Source organism: Tursiops truncatus, chromosome 14 (assembly GCF_011762595.2).
Source record: "Tursiops truncatus isolate mTurTru1 chromosome 14, mTurTru1.mat.Y, whole genome shotgun sequence".
Lineage (NCBI taxonomy): Eukaryota > Metazoa > Chordata > Mammalia > Artiodactyla > Delphinidae > Tursiops > Tursiops truncatus.
In genome coordinates, this window is record NC_047047.1 from 73,638,075 (window position 1) to 73,653,322 (window position 15,248).

At 34.9% G+C, this 15,248-nt stretch overlaps 1 protein-coding gene across 12 annotated transcripts in view; it reads left to right on the forward strand.

Moving 5' to 3' along the window:
• Window positions 1-15,248, forward strand: part of PUM2 (pumilio RNA binding family member 2) — a 92,271-nt gene that overhangs the window by 22,527 nt on the left and 54,496 nt on the right. For 9 of the 12 annotated variants that reach the window (XM_033837969.2, XM_033837970.2, XM_019943212.3 and 6 more), the window contains 5 exons: window positions 6,380-6,488; window positions 9,699-9,886; window positions 10,450-10,619; window positions 13,520-13,790; window positions 14,036-14,129. In XM_033837969.2, coding sequence (XP_033693860.1) covers window positions 6,380-6,488; window positions 9,699-9,886; window positions 10,450-10,619; window positions 13,520-13,790; window positions 14,036-14,129 — 832 coding nt within the window. Of the gene's footprint in view, window positions 1-5,878; window positions 5,959-6,379; window positions 6,489-9,698; window positions 9,887-10,449; window positions 10,620-12,126; window positions 12,229-13,519; window positions 13,791-14,035; window positions 14,130-15,248 lie in introns of those variants that run through there. The other 3 variants (XM_033837971.2, XM_033837972.2, XM_033837975.2) reach the window with 2 other exon arrangements.

Genomic DNA, 15,248 nt, shown 5'->3' on the forward strand with positions numbered 1-15,248 from the left:
CCCCTCCCTTTTTAAGTAGTATTTGATAAACCCAAAGACATGTTGGCAGTTTAAAAAAAAAATGTCGTGATCAGAAACAGTAGTTGAGAGAGTTTAGGTATTTGGGGGGTGGAGGGAGGGGTATTTGAGGTTTTTGGAGAAGAGAGGCTGGTTTTAATAGCATGTTAAATGATCCAAGCTTAAATCTAGGCTTTTCTTAATGGGAATGTCAGATATGCAGAGTAAAAATGGCTAGGGTTAGGCTGTCTGGTTTTTTGGCAGGTAGCAGCAGGTCAGTGCTTCTGTGACCTTCATCTATTAAAAATGTATTTTTAAATAAGCTGTTACTCACTAATTAAATTTTTTTCTTAACAGTTTACCAACTAATTCTGTTACCTCTAAGAGATAGCTAAGAAACCTATTGAGGTTTCTGTCTCTGGGTTCTCTCTCCCACAAGCCTTTCTATCTTTCCTCATCTCGCAGGCAGCAGGGAACCTTCTGGGATTTCCTTCTTTGCCTGTCTCTCTCTCACCAGTCTTCTCCTCCTTTCCTGACAGGTGAGGTTTTTTGTTTTATCCCAGAATTCATTCATTTTAATAACCTAAAAGCAGCCTTGAGTTTCTGGCTCTTGAGTTTTCTAAAATTGCTTGTTTATTTTTTTTAATGCGACATCCTTTTCTTATATATTGCCCTATCTTGACTTTTTCTTTAAAGATAAAGCTTTACTTATTATGTCTTAAGTTGCTGTAAATCTATAATGTACAAAGCACTGCATTACATACAGGGTTATTTTCAAATGTACTGGGTTATGTAGATCATGATAGCTTTTACTGACTCATCATCAGAAGGGCGGTTTCTTCTAGTTGTTCATCCAGAGTAGGAACAGATTTGTATTCATCCATTCATAAACTCATCCTTTCCAATTTTTTCCGTAGCACATTTTTGTCAAAAGGCCTAACAGTTTGTGTTATGTCACATGGCTTAAAAAGAACAAAGCTAACCCATAGGCGGTTGAACTCAGCTTCATTAGTGTGGTGTTTTAAAACTATACTGCAGAGACACATACCTTTATTTTTATATATAAAAATTAAACAGGAACTTTGTGTGTGTGTGTGTATGGAAAAAGAGGCTCCTGCCTGAAATTCTTTAGGGAACCCAGAATTTAACTTTAAATCACTGAGTTAATGTGTTTTGGGGGAGTATTTTCATAGCTTAGTATGATAAAGCTCCCTCCTTTCTTTTCTGACACAGTACTATTTAAAGAAAACATTAGAGAAAATTTATGTACTAAGATCCCAGGTAGTATGGTGAAGTGGAAAATGTACTGGAGAGAAGAGTAAGGAGACTTCTGTTTTCTCTCAGATCTATCATTAGTACTATGTATTTCTCTCAGATCTATCACTAGTGCTATATCACTAGTGACAAAGACTGACTTCTTTGAAGGTAGTAATAAGAATAGCTTTTTGTATGAATCACATATACCTCCCAAATGCTCTAGCTCTGATCTGAGCTGTTAGGGATAACTGGAATGGAAATCAGCTGTTTTAAATAGCTGATTATCGCCAATGTCTATAAATCCCTATATTAGACATTCTATCATAAACTTTATCCACTCTAATGAATTCCCACATTATATAGTCTGAATATCCTGATAACATCTTGAACTGTTTTATTTTTTTCATTATGGCTAGTCGTGGCCTAATAACTGAATATTTTTAGAAATATTGATGAGTTAGACTATGATTGGAAAGAACCATCTTCTGTGGTAGTTAAGTGTAAAGAAAATGGGCTTTAGAATTAAACAGTTATGGTTTCAGCTCCTAATGCTGCCACTTACTAGCTATATATGTAATCTTACATGTAATCTTGGATAGTTTATTTAGCTTCTGATTCTGTTTCCTTATGCAAAATGTGACTTTATTAGGCAACTTTTTTATTGATGTAAGTAGTGTAGTTTCATGATCCCCCCAGGATACTCAAATTTAAAAAGAAGGCAAACAGCTATAGACAAGATTTTTGTAATGAATACTCCTATAATCATTTAAAATAATCAGCCAATTAAATGTTGCTGGCCAGCATGTTACTCATGTTTTAGAATCTTAAAGGATTCATACTTTTCGTAGTGAAGATACGTAATATGTATGTTTGCCACGTGCTAGATGCTGTTCTAAGTAGTTTACTTATATTATTTCATTATTGCCTCATAGAAAACTCTATAACAGTAGCTTTATTATTATCCTTACTTTACAGATGAAGAAACTGAGGCTCAGAACAGTTATTTAACTGGCCCAATACCAAGTAACAGTGCTTGAACAGCAGTTGGAACTCTTGAGTGCCTTGACTGTTTACAGTACTGCTTCCCATTGGGAGTGATGACATCTAATAATATTTGCTGCTGATATTAAGGGATATTGGGAATGTAGAAGATTTGGGGAAGTAGTATGATTTGAAAACATTAAGTATTGATATCTTTCATCAACGGAAAAGATTAAAGTCTGGAAAAGCACCATTCTGGAGTTCTCTTGTGGCTGTTGTTCTACACACTTGGTTATTAGCATCTATGCCTGCCTATCTTTTATGAACTTCCATTGTAAATAGAGTCACCTTACATCCTAATTTGCCCAGACTGTCCAGATACGTGTTTTCGTGGCATAATTGTTAATAGCACTCCCTTTCTCAGAAGTGTCCCAGTTTGGATGTTATATGAACACTATAATGTAGACATAGAGCCTTCAAGTTCTTTTAATTCTTAGGATTATATTAATTTGGTTGACTTGGTGATTTTACATAACAATTTTTTTTTTTTTTTTTTTTTTTTGCGGTACGTGGGCCTCTCACTGCTGTGGCCTCTCCCGTTGCGGAGCACAGGCTCCGGACGCACAGGCCCAGCGGCCACGGCTCACGGGCCTAGCCGCTCCGCGGCACGTGGGATCTTCCCGGACCGGGGCACGAACCCGTGTCCCCTGCATCGGCAGGCGGACTCTCAACCACTGCGCCACCAGGGAAGCCCTTACATAACAATTTGTATTAGAAAAATCTGAAGTGTAAATGCACCTCATAGTATAAATTCTAGCAGGAATTTTAATAATTATTTTGCGGTAGTATACTATCATGTTGACTGATTTCTTTGGAGATGGAAAAGGGCAAGCCATAAGTGCTTCTTGAAGGAAAGAACTAATAAACTGGTGGATAATGGAGGGATGAATTTGTATGTCCACCCAATCATTTCTGAGTTGGAATGATGGAGGAGTAGGTTGATAAGAAATACTGAGTTGCTTGACCTTGGTTTAGAGCTTTTGTGAATTAGGGAACTAATTTGAAACAGTATTGGATAATATGTTTTACAGATCTTCAAGATCTCTTAGCCCTTGTTTTTGTGCTCTCCCATTTCTACTATAGTAAAAGAGTCTCCAGGGGCAAAACACTACTTTTATTGCTATTCCAACTTTTGTACCACTTAATCTTTTCTTTTTTTTTTAACTGTTCTATCCTGGATATCCTGAATTGTTGCCTCCCCCTATATTTAGTCCATTTTAACTTAATTCTTGGTCACAAGCCAGTAGTTTCTCTAAAAATATTTGAAATCAGTGTCTATACTGTCACAGCTGTTTCTAGAATGGTGATAAGGGCCTTTGTTAGGAAAAGTGTTAATTTTATTAACTACTAAATTGTTTGCCGGTCCGTGATAACTTATAAATGTTTGCAAAATGAAGAGACATTCATAGCCCAGTGCCTGGCAGAAAGTAAGCACACTGGGTAAGTGCTTGACATAGACTCCCCCCCGCCCCCAGTTTTACAGTTTGGGTGTCAAAGCAGTGATCTATGAACTACTACTGTACTGCATGGAATCTTATCCCAAAAGACTGGAATAGGCCCCTCAAAAAGATTCTATTATTTCTTTTACCTCAGAAGATTAGTTTGTTTCAGCCGCTTCTATGTCTGTAATAAATGCTTCTACTAAGTTGTTATAACTTCATTTCTGATTTCTTATTTGTTATCCTTATTTTGCTATTAAAACATTTTTCTTTATGAAGTGTGGGATAAAAGCATTATTTGCTCAGGAGCCATTTCCTTCTGCCTGAAATGGCTTATTTATACAGTACTTCAAAGGGATTAACTTGGGTTTTACTATGAATAAATGTTCAATTATTTAAATATATCAAGTGCAGTGTTTTAGTACTGTATTATCAGATTTACATTTTGTTTGAATATTTTCATGAAACTTTTATAGTGAGATTTTTAAAAATCGCAGCAACAGAGGTTGTATTTTACCGAGATCTTTATTAGAGCAGATTATTGTTTTAAATGTCTGTACTTTAGGGAATTCCCTGATGGTCCAGTGGTTAAGGCTCTGCCCTTCCACTGCAGGGGCACAAGTTAGATCCCTGGTCATGGAACTAGGATCCCTCAAGCCATGCAACGTGGCCAAAATAAGTAAATAAAGTCTTTGAAAATAATAAAAATAAGTAAAGAAAATGTCTATAATACAAATCATTTGCAGCTCAGGAAGATCCTAACATGCAAAAAGTTTTCTTTCTTAAAATAGCAGTAAAATTAACAGTATTTAGTTTAGCAAAAGATCCTCGGGATATATGCCCAAATTGAATTTTCCCTCCTCCCTCTAAAGCTGCTTATCCTGGTTTTTTTTTTCTGTTTTGGTCAGTAGTATCATTTACCTCATTACCCACATTTTAAACTTTTATTCTTTTTATCAACCTCCCCTTATTTTTAAAAATATTTATTTATTTGTTTATTTGGCTGTGTCGGGTCTTAGTTGCAGCATGCAGGATCTTCATTGCCGTGTGCAGGACTTTTTAGTTGCGGCATGCAAACTCTTAGTTGCGGCATGTGGGATCTAGTTCCCTGACCAGGGATCGAACCTAGGCCCCTTGCATTGGGATCTTGGAGCTGTAGCTGCTGGACCACCAGGGGAGTCCCAGACCTCCCCTTATTTTTATTCATATTCTGTTGACTCTCCTGAATGTTTCTGAAACCCATTTTATTTTCTCAGTTCTTTCTGCCAGTTGTTTCAGTTCTTGTCATCTTGGCTTTGTTGTAATTCTCCTTAACGATTTCTTTGCCTCTAGTCTAGAATATCCATTATTCTTAGAACTTACAACTTGAATTGTTTTCTGAAACACAGTGTCACTCTTCTGCCATCCTCTCTTGAGTCCCTGTTGCTTCAATGTAATATACTATTGATATTTCTTTAGCGTGTCTTTGAGGTTCCTCATAGTCTGTCTAGATAGCTTTAACAACATCAGCTGCCACATCTGTTCCTCCATCTCACACCCTATTCTACAAACTGCATTTTCTCAAGTTGTGCCTCTGTTCATAATTTCTTGTGTCCTCCCCACCTTACATTCACACTTTAAACCCCCAACAGACATACAGTCTTATCTCTCAGACCCAAGTCAGGTTTCACCTAAGTTCATTTTATTATGGTTAGTTTATATTTGTGAGCTCTCTGAAGATAAGGTCACCAGGCCCTTAAGGAGGCAAACACAGGTAATTTAGTGTGATAAGTGTAGTAATAGAAGTATATACAGGTTTGATTATGAGGACCTAATTATGGGCTGAGAGGGATGGGTGTCTTACAAATGCTTATTTAAATGTCAAATGCATGTTTTAGAAACCAGTCTGTTCTTTTCAAACAAACATATCCTCAGTTTGCCTTCTCTGAGTGTCAGGAAAGGTAGAGAGGGGAGACCTGGATGAACGTTAAAGTCTCATTAGGAATTGGCCAAATGTACATTTTGAATTATTGAATGCTTCTATCAACACAATTTTTGTATGCTTGTGTATGTTAACAGTATAGGATAGGGCACAGGGCTTTGACATTGTTACCTCAAAAAGTATTTAAGGGTCTTTTCTATGTGTCTCTTCTGCCATCCCATAGCTTCCTGATTTGGGATCAATAGATTGTTAGTATTGAGGACCTAGGAAGAATTGTGAAGTTCACCTCCATTGCATTGTGAAGTAAGAATGAAAATTTTCTATCATTGAAGCTGTAGGATAGTAGGTGATCCAAGGGCAATACTTGGAAGTAAAGGAAAAATTTTAATCATTTGTTTAGATATTTTTATTGTATTACTGTATTAAGAAATTTAGTAAGTCTTTTGAAAAAAATTATAAAAAATATCACATGACAGTAAAACGATTTGAAAAATGTAGAAAAGTCTGAAATCGACTTTTCAGGTCTAGAATTACTAGAGCCAGTATCTAAGCACAAGTGGGGAGTGATTGTTAACTGGACAAATTAAGAAATAGGTCATCTGAATTTTCATTAGCATTGAAAACTAACTTGTGCCTATTGGTGGTAAGTTTACTTTCCTCTATGTTTTAGCTCTTTGTAATTAGAATAAAATTTAAATACAATATTTTTTTCCATTCCAAATAGCTTTTGCCTACCAAAAAATTTTGGGAACCTGATGATTCAACAAAAGATGGACAAAAAGGCATATTTCTTGGAGATGATGAATGGAGAGAGACTGCATGGGGAACTTCTCGTAAGTTATTGGTGTATGTGTGAGAGTTCTGAATTTGTTGCATACTTGAATTTTCTTTTAACCCTGCCCCCCCAGACAGTATTTGGAGAAACTTTGCAATATCTGTGAGGATTTCATATATCCTTATAATGCACATTTTCTTATGTAAAGTAATTCATATCTAACAGTCCACTTATTGATTAGGAATGTTTGTCACAATAAGATTTTATTTGAGGTTAAACTGATTATAAAATTCTGAATTTCAGTTAAAATAGAGGACACATTAACCATAGGGATTTTTAAGCATGAATTGTATTAATGGACAGTGACTGATTTGTTTAATTGCAGCTCAGTCAAGCTTTATTAAACATCAGCCACACCCACAAAGGAAGTAAACCCCCTTAGTAAGGTAGAATTCCCAGAAAGGGAGCAGACTTTGAATGTTTTTGATATCCGTAAGTAGTGAAGAGAGACATAGGTCCAAGAAACTCTTAAGGGAAAAGGAACTGGGGTGTAAGGAGTATAACTCACAAGGGGTGACAGTATTTATTGGTAAATTAAAGAGCATAGTTATATTCTTAAAATAGTACTGATTATATTTTTAAATGTTTCTGACTAGTAAAATTTGAGATATACACATGGAACTTTGAACATGTATTTTACAAATAAGTTTTCTCTTTGTAACTAAGTTTAATGCAGCTTACTAAAGCTATAGAAAATGATCAAAGTAGTAGAAAAACAAATTTCTGGATGATAATTATCAACTTAACCTTATATTTTGGGTGTAAATTACCAGGTGCTTTTTTATTCTCCAAATTATTAAAAAGATTTTTAAGTCCTATATAGTCTTAAATTTTGTTTTTAAGGGTAAAATAATTTTTTTTAAGTTAGGAAAAGCTGGAAAATTTTAGTGATTAATACTGTTTTATAGTCAAAACTGAAAAAGATTGAAAACTTTGCTAACTACTAAATTAGACTGAAATACTGGGAATTTTCTTTGGTTTCAAACAATATGTAATATAATATGCCAGGTTTGGAGAATACAAAGATAAATGAGATGTATGATCCCCATCCTCAAGGAATTTTTTTTTCTGGATTTGTATTAACCTATATAGATTGCACTCATAAGGGCTAGGCTACATTTTCCCACAAAAGGCACTTTCTTTGCTAAAATAATGTGCTTGAAAACTTGGTTGATAGGCGTGTTTGGTTTATTTTGAAAGTTGAATGGTTAATTGCTCTATTTACCAGAACCAAAATTTTTTAAAGCATTCCAAAGCAAAACATCTTGACCACAACATGGTAATGAGAGATATTTTCAAGATGGATGATAGGGAAATATCTTTGGTATGTTATATTTGGAGGACAACTAGTACCAGCAATAAAACATTTAAGCAACTGTTTATATATTCCTGATGTATCTTTTTAGCATCAAGTTTATAATTTTAGTTAATTCCTTGTACCACTCCCTCTTCCAACTTAACTTTTTTACTTGTACAGATAAAATTTTGAAGATAAGTATTAGTCTTTACCGGGAGAAATGAGAAAAATAGAAATGAATGGATTATTTTGTTTACTGAACAAACACTTATTGAATGCCAAGCATGTACAAATACGAATAACACATTCCTTGTCCTAAAAGAATTTTCATTCTACGATTCTTTCCATGACTACAGGAGATTTTATCATACACATATTTCCTTCTCAGCTGAACTGAGTTACTTGTAATTGTTAATCACGTTGTGTTCTCCTGCACTTTTAGGCCTTAGAGAAACCAGGATGTTCAAACCGAGATGCTCTTTCCACCCCCCATTTTCACCTGTTTTTTGTTCTCTACTCTTCATATCACTTCCTTTGGGATTCACTCTAAGACTGGGAAGAATTGATAGATGCCCTTTCTTTCTGTTCCCTATAGTATCCTGGATTATTTTTATTGAAGTGCTTTTACTCTCTTATGATTGCCTCTTGTTACACCTATAATCTCTTTTGAAGTCAGGGACTGTTTGTTCTTGGATTCCCCATACATAGCACAGTGCCCAGCATGGGAGAGACAGTAAATCAACATTTAAACTGTGCATGACTGAATGAAAAATATAATGACTAATCGCTCATGGATAAAGGTACTGACATGGAAGTGTTTTAATATGGTTTAACAAAAGTACCAGTCATTTTAAAATTACTGCAGTTAATAAAATGATGAGTGAGTATACCTCTATGATAGTTCAGCCCTTTAAGGATGATGCCTAATATTTAGTATGGTACGTGTTCACATATGAGCCAGATATAAATAGTGGCTTATTGGTTCCTTTTTAAAAATTTTTTCTGCAAATCTATGTGACTCTTCCTCAAATGTTTTATTATGTTTGTATCTTCTTTGCTTTCAGATCTTAAGTATTGCTTTTTCTTTTTGTCACAAAAATATGTAGAAAATGTATTCGTACCATATGGATGAATTTTTTTAAAAAAATAAATGGAAAACTTTTAGACTAGAAGGTGTTTTTTAAAAAATCTTAAGTGATACACCAAGAATAGAAAATTCTGGGCTTCCCTGGTGGCGCAGTGCTTGGGAGTCCGCCTGCCAATGCAGGAGACATGGGTTCGTGCCCCGGTCCGGGAGGATCCTCTGCGGCTGGGCCCGGGAGCCATGGCCATTGGGCCTGCGCGTCCGGAGCCTGTGCTCCGCAACGGGAGAGGCCACAGCAGTGAGAAGCCCGCGTACCGAAAAAAAAAAAAAAAGAATAGAAAATTTTGTGATATTACTGGTTTTTCTAAACTTAGTCATTTGTGCTTATAGCAGTACAGCCGTGTGTTCTGAATCTGTCCAGTACGTAACTGAGCTTGAGGAGGGCCTCTGCCAGTTTAGAAGTTACTTTTATTTCAGGTTTTATCTCTAAAGTTTTTTGTTTTGAATTGTTTAGAACTTTTTAATAAGATGCTTACAGGCAGTGGAGATGTCAAATTAGTTTCTGTCTCCATTGACCTTTGGGTTTGACTGTTCTTCACATAGGCTTTTACCTGCTTTTTAGCAAATGGCTTTCTTAATCTGTATTCTCAAGAAATGTGCCCAGGCCAGTGAGTCTCAACAGACTGAAGATCTTTTTATAAAGATTACAGTAATATTCAAAATAAAACAATATGCTGATTTTTCTTACTTTAGTATATAAATTCATGTAAATACATTTTGTTAGCTTAAAAGTACAAATTTGTAATTGTGTTCTTTCTTCCAAACAGACCATTCAATGTCCCAGCCTATTATGGTACAGAGAAGATCTGGACAGGGTTTTCATGGAAACAGTGAAGTAAATGCAATATTGTCTCCGCGATCAGAAAGTGGAGGCCTTGGTGTGAGCATGGTAGAATATGTATTAAGTTCTTCTCCTGCTGATAAATTGGATTCTCGATTTAGGAAGGGAACTTTTGTAAGTATTTTGAGTAAAGAAAGGTTTTTAAATTGCTTGATGGTTATTTGGTTGTCTTTAAGCCAGTTTCTTTTTCTGGCCCTTCCTAGAACTAAAGGAAACTTCATAGCTCTTGGTGCTCTTGTTTTCTTGTCTTGGCCACTTGAAATACATGAAGTGGTAGAACCACTGGGAATATTTCTAATCTTAACCATGTTACCAAAAAAACCCATATTAATTAAAGAACAAAATTTGTAAGATTAAAATTGCATATTCATGGTAGTACTTGATATGAAAATTAAAAAACAAAATCATCTATGCATTAAGTAGAATTTTTATCTCATTTGTGGTGTTTCTGCTTTTCCAGCACCGCTATAGTTAAGGTTGCCTTAGCCCTTCTGTTATAAATCACTGGTTTGTACTCAATTTTTTTGGCCTTTTGTAAATTAGTTGACTATGAAATTAAAATAAGATTCAATGTTTTTATTGTTTACATGCACTATAGTATAGTTTTAGGTCACCTCATGGTGCCTTTTTTTGTGTTCTATTAAATATTCAGAATCAAACAGATTCTTTTTCCTCAGGGCACTAGAGATGCTGAAACAGATGGACCTGAGAAAGGAGATCAAAAAGGCAAGGCTTCTCCATTTGAGGAGGACCAAAACAGAGATCTTAAACAAGGAGATGATGATGATTCTAAAATAAATGGCAGAGGTTTGCCAAATGGAATGGATGCCGATTGCAAAGATTTTAAGTAAGATTTTAACTTTCTCGAGAAGAAAAGCATATCTCTTTAGGGATTATTGCTACTAGGTGATGTGACTGATGTAGACATTTTTCCAATTTTGGTTTTTTTTATTTCCCTTTGTACCTTGTATTAATCTGGAGGAAGATTTAAAATTTTTTGTAAGGAATATTAGTTAATGATTATGTGCCATTTTTTAAGAAAACAATTCTTTAAAAGTCTCTAAAACAGATGCATTCCATTGAAGGAATAATGTTAGAAGCTGCCGTTACCTTTCTGCTAATATGGTAGTCTAAATTTTAACTGTTTTCTCCCTGCTAAAATTTAGTGAATTTTAGGTTTAATCTGTGATTTCTCTTGGCAAACTCTTCTTGGGTTTGCTCTTGAGCACCTTTCTGTAGAGTTTCCTCTTCCTTCTATCCCTGTGTTGTATCTCCTATCCCCCCTTTTACTCTGAGTTTGTGCTAATACTTAATCTTGCTGAAATTAGGAAGGGGGGGGAACATATTAGAGACTTCCAAAATTAGTTTTAAGTTCAGAATTTAAGTTCAGTTCCAGATTTTTTATTGTCTCTTTATGACAAATAATTGTTTCTTTTCTTCTAAGCTTTGGACTTGGATTAGACAGTGCACATTTATCTAAATATTAGGGTGTTGTTTCTTCATACAGGGAGTTGTTTCTTCATACTGATTTCCTATACTTTATACTTCAGTAGTCAGATGCTTTGGGGCCTATACCTGAAAATAAGCTGTTTCTTTGCGATCTTGTGAACCATGGAATATCAGTTAGTTGTAGGTACATGTTTACATTTATTGCCTTTAATTATCAAAAGCAGACTAACAATGCTTCTTAAAAACAGTGCCGTTTCTATCTGTTCTAAATGCAAAAAAGCATCCAAAACCAGTAAACCTCTTTTGACAAGAAATTAATGCTATTCAGTTTGTTTTAGGACCTAATTCTGATTTTGCGCTTCTGCTATTACTTAATCTATGTTTTAGTCAAGGATACGCATTTAAAACTGAGTTGACTATAAACCTGCAGAGTATACATTTATAATTGAAGTGTTAATACACCATTAACTATAGCAAGAAAATAGCACCACTCATAGCATAATGACTTTTTTCTATTGTATCCTCTACTTTTTGCTGTTAGAGTTGTTTTGTATGAGAGGCTATACTTCTTCATATTAATATGAACTTTACATTCAATAGCATTCTAATTTTATTCTGTTTAAGTTTGGGGTATGTGTTTAAAATTGCTTATAAAATGTTTCAGATACAATATTGTCTTCAACAATATAAAACCATTTCAAACTAATAGCTGTGGTCATATGGTCATTATGGCAACACATTATTATGTACATTAACTGATACATCATCAACATATATATTATTGGAGTAGAACTGAAAGGAATGAACTATAGCAGGCTTTCTTTCTTTTTTTTAATTGGCTGATTTTAAAGAGGACCCTTTCAGTTTTATTTTTTTCTTCCCCTATATTCTGAATGAAAAACAAGCCTTGGGATTATTCATATGAAAAATTAGGTGCGGATAAAGGGGAAAGGAGTTTGAAATTTCTTCTGATGTTGCAAGGACAATGGTTAATTTTGAAATAAAATGTAAGTCTGCCTAAATATCCGGAAAACAATTCTTGTAATTAAGCAATTGCTTTGTGAAACGTTCTGTACAAGTTAGCAAATTTATCCCAGTGTGAAGCACCTGAAGGTTGGGGTCAGTTACACAGGTGTAACAACTGACGTTGAAAGCCAGGTAAAATAGTTATTGCCATTTATTTAATGTACGTATATTTGAATATACTATGAACTGATGGTTCCAGAACAGACTTGTTTCTTGTGAGGGAAAGGATCTTATATAAAATATTTCTGTAGAAGGAAAGAGACTGTAAATGAGAATTATGTCAAGAAATAAAGTGAAAATAAAGTTTAGACTGTGAAGGATGTTGATAAAAAGAGAAGAGTCAGTGCTTAAAATTTAGTCCAATGTTAATAAATTTCTTCAGAAAATTAAGAAGGCTAGTCAGTGGGGAAAGTTGCTTTTTGTGTGTGTAGGATTATATTTTTCATTGATGTGCATACTTAATTTTTGATTAATATGTTATACATTTCTATTCTCATGGTTTAAGCTGAAACAATTTGGTATGATAAAGATGGTTTTTGCAGCGCTCATAGAAGGTTTTCACAAATAGTCTTTTTGTTCTTGTTATTTGGAACCACAAGGTCACCTCTTCAGTCTCAGCAAGGAAACTGAGGCCTGGAAGATGAAATGATTTGCTCAAAATAATACTTAAAGATAGAATCAGGAGTCAGCTTTCTGTCTTGGTTCACTGCCCTTTTCTGTCGTATTGTATATTTTACACCCTTAAGTCATGGAGGCCATATGATTCTTTATGGCCAGTTTTTTTTTCTGAAATATTAAGCAAGATGTTAGAGAAATTATGTGCTGGTGGACAGGATGGGAGTATGGTAGGTGGGTTTTGGTTTTGAGCCTTCCCATATTTGTCACTTGATAGTCTGCTGTTCATACCTACGATTCACTTTGTCTGATTTGAGACAAAAGTTTTGGGTAGTCTAAGCTTAAATTTTGGTATTAGCAAATTTCCTTATCTGTAAAATTGAGTTATATCTTTATGCTATTCAAATCGGGGACAATGGTCACTAATGATATTTAAATAATGAAACCATGTCAGCTCTTAAGAGGAAGCTAGATTAATTGATAAGCTAGAAGCTAGAAGCTAGAAAAAAATTGATAAAGTGGAATGGTTAGTGACCTAGGGTGCCTAATTTGCCCTCTGTGTTTTACAACCATTTGTTTTTTCATGATTTTCCTACTTTCCCATTTCACCTTTTGACATACTTGTTACTTTTACTCATTTCTGTTTTGTTTACATAGTCGTACTCCTGGAAGTCGTCAAGCCTCTCCAACTGAAGTAGTTGAGCGCCTGGGCCCCAATACTAATCCCGCAGAAGGATTGGGGCCTCTTCCTAATCCTACAGCTAATAAACCACTTGTTGAAGAATTTTCAAATCCTGAAACTCAGAATCTAGATGCCATGGAACAAGTTGGTCTGGATTCCTTACAGTTTGACTATCCTGGTAATCAGGTACCAATGGACTCTTCAGGAGCTACCGTAGGCCTTTTCGACTACAACTCCCAGCAGCAGGTAAAGCATGCCACTCCTTTAAAGAAGTTCCTCTTGACTATGTACTAGTATAGCCTGAAGTGCTATGAGACATTGACATAAATAATAGGGGTATTCTTGAACGTTTAGTGTTTTATTGAATAAAATGTCCTTGTAGTTGAAAAAGTGATTCAAATATGTTTTTATAATATTCTATTCTTAGCTTTCTAAACAAAAATGAAATGCTCTGAGACTAATCTTTGTATTAAATATTTTTTTCTTAATAGCTCTTTCAGAGGACTAATGCACTGACAGTTCAGCAGTTAACTGCAGCTCAACAGCAGCAATATGCATTAGCCACAGCTCAGCAGCCACATATAGGTGAGTCTTTATAAGTTACCATTTTGATTACACTGTTAGAAAATCTTGTGTTAAAGTGTTTAGAATGTTCCTTTCGTATTTATTGAATGGTGTTATTTCATTACTTTTGAAACATCTCATTGAGATAAAACAGTAGTAGATTACATGGCAAGAGTAAAGATTAGGGAAGAACAGTTTGGCTTTTATTTGTGTCCTTGGTGAAATAAAAATCTATAACTTGATAAAAACTGTCAGCACATAAGTTTGTTTTTAAAGTTTTTTTTTTTATGTGGACCATTTTTAAAGTATTTCTTGAATTAGTTACAATATTGCTTCTGTTTTATGTTTTGGGGGTTTTTTTGGCCATGAAGCATGTGGGATCTTAGCTCCCCAACCAGGGATTGAACCCACACCCCCGGCACTGGAAGGCAGAGTCCTAACCACTGGACCGCCTGGGAAGTCGGAGCACATAAGTTTTTTTCTCAGTGTGAAGTCGAGAGCATCAAACACTTGGAAATTCAAGTGTAGTTACGGATGTTCATATCAAGTCAGAATGTTTATTTTTAAAATGGGTTGGAAATAGGAATCCCAAGAAAATTTCTTTGAATATTTTCTTCCTTAATTCATTAAGCTATTTAGTCTTTGACCTTTATAGTCTTTACTATGATGTGAATTATTACAATTACATATGTGTTACTGGTAGAGTTCAGGCATTAGTATGTGTTTTTGTGTCTTGGGTTTTTTTTTGTTGTTGTTATTTTAAAATAATTACTGATTCACATGAGGTTGCAAGGAGAGTACAGAGAGGTTCCCCACCCAGTTTTCCCTAAATGACTACATCTTAACATAATTATAGTACAATACCAAAACCAGGTATATGACATTGGTAAATGTGTGTGTATAGATTTACGTTATTTTATCATGTTCGTGGAACCGTTTTTACACCTGATTTTGGCTGACCTTGATTTATTTCCTGGTTGGAAAAGTTGTGAACACTCTCAACATCAGTATGTTTGGGGGCAGTGGGTGGGATATACTAAGTTGGTTCTGTTCCCTTAATTGTGTATTGTTCTACGTCAATCCAAGAAGTCTTTCCAGGTCCAAAATTTTATTTTTGGTTTTAATCAAAGATGACCACAC